General features: G+C 52.0%; 1 protein-coding gene across 1 annotated transcript in view; it reads left to right on the forward strand.

Moving 5' to 3' along the window:
* Positions 1–4987, forward strand: part of LRRK1 (leucine rich repeat kinase 1) — a gene marked incomplete at both ends in the record, with an annotated part of 74208 nt that extends 69221 nt beyond the window's left edge. The window contains 3 exons of the mRNA XM_080351413.1: positions 2059–2894; positions 3389–3490; positions 4810–4987. Of these exons, the coding sequence (XP_080207539.1) occupies positions 2059–2894; positions 3389–3490; positions 4810–4987 (1116 nt within the window). The remainder of the gene's footprint in view (positions 1–2058; positions 2895–3388; positions 3491–4809) is intronic.
* Between the last annotated feature and the right edge of the window lie 1013 nt (positions 4988–6000).

Below are 6000 nucleotides of genomic sequence, written 5' to 3' on the forward strand. Positions count from 1 at the left end.
TGTTATGGTGCTGATTGCCCAGTGCCAAGGAAATTTGGCCTGTGGAACCCCAAAGGGAATCTGGATTTTGTTCTGCAGTAGCTGACACTAATCAAAGAAATGAAAATATTCTTTGTATGAAGACTATGCTTGGATCATTCAGCATTTTCAAATTAAATGAGACAAAATTATAGCGACCTCTGAAGATTTTAGTAGTGTCCTGTGTCATGCTAGGAGCAGTTCAGGTTAACATACCCACATTATGCTTAATTTCACATGTTTCCATTTCAATTTACGGTTTTCCATTTTTAGTAAGAAATACCATTGCAGGGTCCTTTGGACTGCAAAAGTTGGATCATTTTCACCAGCGAAATGTGGGCTGTTCTGCTTCGTTTTGTTCTGTTTTAAATAACTGTACTCCTTTCCAAAGGAAAAGCAACCCAAAGCCCAGCTTGTGCAAAGCATTATGCCGTGTTCCAACCTATTGATGCAACTCCCTGGCAAATCCAGATCCAGGAGCCCCTGCACCAGATCCACATGGCAGCGGGGACATGGCACCGAACGCTGCGGGCCATTTGGGTTTCTTTTAATTAAGTGCTTAGAGAATTGGGACTGGACTGAGTCAAAGTCCAAATCCCATTTCACAACTTTCCACTTGCTTCCCTGGTTTTTCCCATTACAGTAAAATTCTGCCATGATTTGGATTAGTCATACGGGCTCAGCACACTCATGGTTTTACTCATACTTTGTATACAGAGAGTGTCTTTTTGTCCAAGACTCTTAATGAACCTTGCTAACAGTGCTATCAATTAAAGTAATACCCCTGCGATATCTGCTCCTTGAGACCTGTGAACAATTGAAGATGCTAATTTTAGCCTCTACAGGTCTATGCATCCTGGGACCTGCTTTGAGGGCTGGCACAACCAAGATCCCTGGAAGGGCTCGGGCTTTTCCCTAATTTGTGAGCAGCAAGGGGTGACGCTGAGCCCCCGTCCCATCTCACAGAGGTGGCAGCGTCGCTGGCATCCCGAGTCGGCTCAGCTGTCTGGTTTTGTTCACTTTGCTTTGCTTTAGTCCGGCCAGACTGTAACAACAGCAAAAATGCCCTGGGCAAAGGGTCTTTTTTTTTTAGAATTTATTGCTCCATGGGGAGGAAATAGAAAGGCCTTTGAGGTAGGTATTGTTTTATCTGCTTTACAGATGAGGGAGTTTCTGGTACGGACCCAAGGTCACAGGGAGTTTTGTTCCCCAGAGATCCATTTCCCAGTCTGTTGAACAGCATTTTGCATCGCTGTGATGAGCTGGAGGGGCTGGAGAACCAGCGAGCTGTTGCCTCACCAGCTCCCGTCCATGGGACGTGACCGTGTCCGTCGCATCAGTGTCGCAGAGCGCAGCACCAGAGCTCGGTCTGGCTGTGGCTGCTGCAGCCGACACATCTGTGCATTTGGGGTTGACTTTTAACTACCTGCAGAATTCTTCTTGGCACTTGGCAGCTGCTTTGCTGAACTGCTGCTGCTTCTGTGCCCTTGCTGGGACATCTCTGAGCTGCCGGGGACCCCAGACCCAGAGAATGGCCCTGGGAGGAGCGGTGCAGTCAAAGCAGCAGATCTCAGATGCAGAGTGATCACTTTGTGCTCTAGTTTTGCAAAGGGATTGTCTCCCTCTCTTTCAGTTTTTACTGCATTTCTTCCACTCCTCCCCTACCTATGCCGATAGCAATAGCTTTTACTCCTTTTTGGAAATGAGCCGTGTTTCTACAGCTGGATTCCTAGGAACACGATGGCTGTCTCAGAACGTACTCCAGCTTGAATTTGTTAACCTTTGGGGCAGGCTGCCAGGTCCGTCTGTCCTCCTTTGCCAATGAAGAGAGAGGTAATGCTGGGTGAGAGGAGCATGGCCCTGCAGCAGCTTCTCTGTAATGACTTATTTTTATATTGCTGTTATCACTGAGCCATTTGGGGTAAGTTACTCGCATATTTGCAGGATTGTGAGAGGCAGCCAGAGCCTTTGGGATTGAAAGGTCTTGTACTACAGAGAAGTAAAAAATCTGGATAGCAAATCTGCTGTCTTATTTTGCAGAACTCGTATGTGGTGCTGGCTGGCTTGTCAGATGGACTTGTAGCAGTGTTTTCGGTGTCCCAGGGTATCCCAGGGGACAGCTGCTCCTACCTGTGCTCCCACACGGCAAACAGGTCCAAATTCAACATTTCTGACGACGATCCCCGGCAGAACCCCTACCCAGTGAAGGCCATGGAGATCACCAACAGCGGCGCGGAGGTCTGGTACAGCAACGGCCCTGGCATCCTCATCATCGACTGCGCCAGCATGGAGATCAGCAGGAGGCTGGAGCCCTTCAGCCCCCCCTCGGTGATCACATCCATCGCCTGCAACTCCGGGTGCCACGGGGAGGAGGTGGTGTGGTGTCTGGACGATAAGAGCAACTTCTTGGTGATGTATCACGTTACCACCTACCAGCTCTGCGCCCGCTACTTCTGCGGGGACTGCAGCCCCCTCCGAGACATGTTTACGATCCAGCCGCCTTCGGCCGCCATCCCGGCCACGGCACCTATAAAGCACAAGGCGATGGAGAGTAACCCGCTGGCGGACATGAGCATCATGTACAGCCCGGAGGTCGGCACCCAGATACTAAACCACCAGGACTCGCTCACAGATTATTGCTCTGTGTCTTCCTGCTCCTCCTCGCCTCCTAACAGGATAACCCGCTGCCCCTCCAGCCTACCCAGCTCGCCCACGAGCTCTTCCAGCGCACTGCTTTCCACGGATTTTGAGGAGTCTGACAAATTTCATGAGCTGAAGCCTTCCGTGGATCACGACGCTGTGCCTGAAGGCGACAATGTGCAGCATCTCCAAGCTGTCAAGATTCTTCCGGTGAAAGACCTCATATGGATCCCCAGGTGAGTGGGTAACTTATCAAAACAACTGTGTCAAAACTCTCTCTTGCGAGATCAGCTCAGGCTCACTCAGGAGCTTGGCATTCAGGATGACTCAGTATGATTCACCTGCCCAGAAAGTCAAGTTGTCATTAAGAAATTCTGTTCCCAGTACAAGGCTATGTCAATTTTTCTACTCGTTTTTAACAATATCTAGTGTTGGGCAGAATGGCCACATCTCAGGTCTTGCAGGACAGAAAGAGAAATGTGGGTGGGAAGACTCGAAGCTGTTTCCCAAGCTGCTGAGGGAACAAAGAACAACGGGCAGCGTCCTTGCTCAGACACAACCCTGGCAAATCCCATTGTCTCCTCTTGAGCTGGTGGAAACCACTGGCAATCTGATTTTGCCTGTCACAGGGAACGTAGAATGTCCCGTGGTGGCATGGCAGTGCCCCCGTCCCTGCAGAAGGTCATGTAGCACCTGAGTACATGTGACATCTCCCTCGTTTCTCTTCCAGGAGAGGAGGGGACATCATCGTGATCGGCCTGGAGAAGGAATCGGGCACGCAGCGGGGCAGGGTGATCGCGGTGCTCAAGGCCAGGGAGCTGGCTCCCTACGGGTGAGGCTGACTGGGCAGCGCCTGTCACACCAGTCTGGGGGGACACAAGGGGACGGGGGTGCAGAGGGTGGGTCTGGGGGCTCTGGGGAGCTTCCCCTCAGCATCCAGCAGCATCTGAGAAGCTCCCAGCTTGGGGAGACATGTTGCTGGTTGTGCATTAAGCCACGTGCATGTTCTTGTAGCATGAGAAATGGTGAAGGGAAGGCACCACCACCACGGTCCAGCCTCCAAAAGCCAGAGAGACCCCTGTAACGAGACAGACAGAACCGTCCTGCACAATGTGATAAACATCAGTGTGATTCTGCCTGGTGCTGCTTCCCGCTGCTCTGAGGGCACCTGGCAGAGGGTCGATGGAGCTTGGCAGGCTCGGGCCCCGCGTTCAGAACAAGAGCTGTATTTATGCAGCACGGTGCTTGTCTGTGGCTGCATTCACGTCCGTCAGGTTGACGTTCTGGCTCTAAATGACACCTTTGTGCTCCCGGCAGCGACGGGCCGGGGGAAGGCTCCTGGAGCACAGGGGAGAGCAGTTATATACATTAATTTAAAATGTTTCATACAGTGAACCAGAGTCCAAGTGAATAAATAGCTGCTAGAGAGATGGGAGCGTTGCTGCTGATCACTTAAATACCAGTCTGGGATTGTACTATTTATGTCAGAACAAATGGAGGTTAAGCAACACTAAGGATTATAAATGATCATTTATTACCACTGGGCAAACGCAACGGGAGATCAAAGTGCTCCTGCCGTGGCCTCTACTTGCTAACTGCGTGTCTTTATCACTTAGCTGGGAGTGCAGTGTTCTCTGTATTGCACACGGGTACTCTTAGGTTGAATTTTGCTTTACCCAGATTAAGTGTGGCATTAAGGCAAGGCGACGTGACCACCTTGGACTTGCCCTGCTTTGCTGCCTGGCTGGTCCAGGCACAATGGACTTTCACCTGCCCTGTTTTAGCAGCAGGATAAAGAGCAGCTGGTCAGCGGCAGGCAAAAGAGTCTGTGGATTTAGCAAATCGGGAGCTTAACAGCAACCTCAAAATGTCACGGCGGAGTTAAGCCCCCACCTGCATGTTTATACACCTGAATCCCTTTAAAAATCGTCTCACATGTCACTGAGCCGCTTGCTTTTGCAGTGACATCATTTTTGATCCCTCTCTTTGTTATGTTCTCCTTCCTCGAGGATTTGCGGCTTATAAAAAGAGCTTCAGTAGCTGGAAAGGAAAGCTTGTGAGCCGCTGTGCGCCGGGTGAGCAGCGACGTGCGGCGTTAGCAGAGCTGCTCTCCGCCGTAATGCCCGTCTCTGCTCTTTCTCCCTTCCCCAGGACGCTGGTGGATGCTGCTCTCATAGCGAAGGACACGGTTGTGTGCTGCTTTCAGAACGAAGACACAGAGTGGTGCCTGGCTGTCTGGAGGGGCTGGAGCGCCAGAGACTTTGATGTTTTCTACCAGGCCTATGAAGAGCTGGGAAGGCTTGAAACCTGCATGCGCAAAAGAAGGTAGTGCTTGTGGTGCTGGGAACTGCGGCTGGACCAAAAGATGGATGTGTCTTGTTCTGAGCATGGCTGGACTTGGAGACAGTGGCCCTGGAGAGGGAAGGGATGAGGGGAGCGTGGGCAGAACCTGTGTCTGGTTTGCTGCTAATGAGCCCTGCGGGTTCCTGGGGCTGGAGCCTTTTGGGTACTGAAGAGATGGGTGTGAGCAGAGCAGGGACGAGCTCGGGAGCTGCAGGAGGAGGTGGGGAGCCGGGCCACCCCGCTGCTCTCCTGCCCTGCCACGCGCTCCCCTGCAGGAGTTGAGAGCAGGAGGTGCAGGTGGCTGCAGTTCTGCTCGTGCCTCTATTTCAGACAAGAGGAAAGGAAGACATTTTTGTAATGAAGGTGGTGAGACCCAGGTTGGCCAGAGGTGGCGGATGCCCCATGCCTGGAGACACCCCAGGCCAGGCTGGACGGGGCTCTGAGCAACCTGAGCTGGAGAAGATGTCCCTGCTCATGGCAGGGGTGGCACTGGGGGAGCTGGGAAGGTCCCTCCAACCCAAAATATTCTACAATTCTGTGACTTCCAGTTTCTTCTTCCCCATTTTAAATTTCTTCCTCACCATCAGCATGTTCTGGCTGCTGCTGCTGCTTCTGTAGTGCATCTTGTTAGCCAGGAGAGCTCTGGTCAGCTCATGCCTGAGCAGGTGACGGTCCCCACTGTCTGCTGGCGGGTGGCAGGTGTCACTGGGGGGTAATTCACCCCCAAAACGCATCTGCTGGGGCTGCTCTGCACAGCCCTACAAGCTTGTTAGAGGCTACTTCAGGTGTAGCCCCTGTTGTAACTGCTGCGTAGAGACATCCAGGTGTGAGAACCAGCAATAAGCTTTGGCTGGCCACTGCGTTTCTGGTTCCTATAGCTTTCACGGGAGGGTGTTACTGTGAGAGAGCCCAAAATAACCTGCCAGTGATCCTGCACCGTCTGGGGCAGAGAGTGAGCTGTTTAATTGTGCTCTTGCAAAGTCAATTGTAAATGGAGCT

Source organism: Nesoenas mayeri (assembly GCF_963082525.1).
Source record: "Nesoenas mayeri genome assembly, chromosome: 11".
Taxonomy (NCBI): Eukaryota; Metazoa; Chordata; class Aves; order Columbiformes; family Columbidae; genus Nesoenas; species Nesoenas mayeri.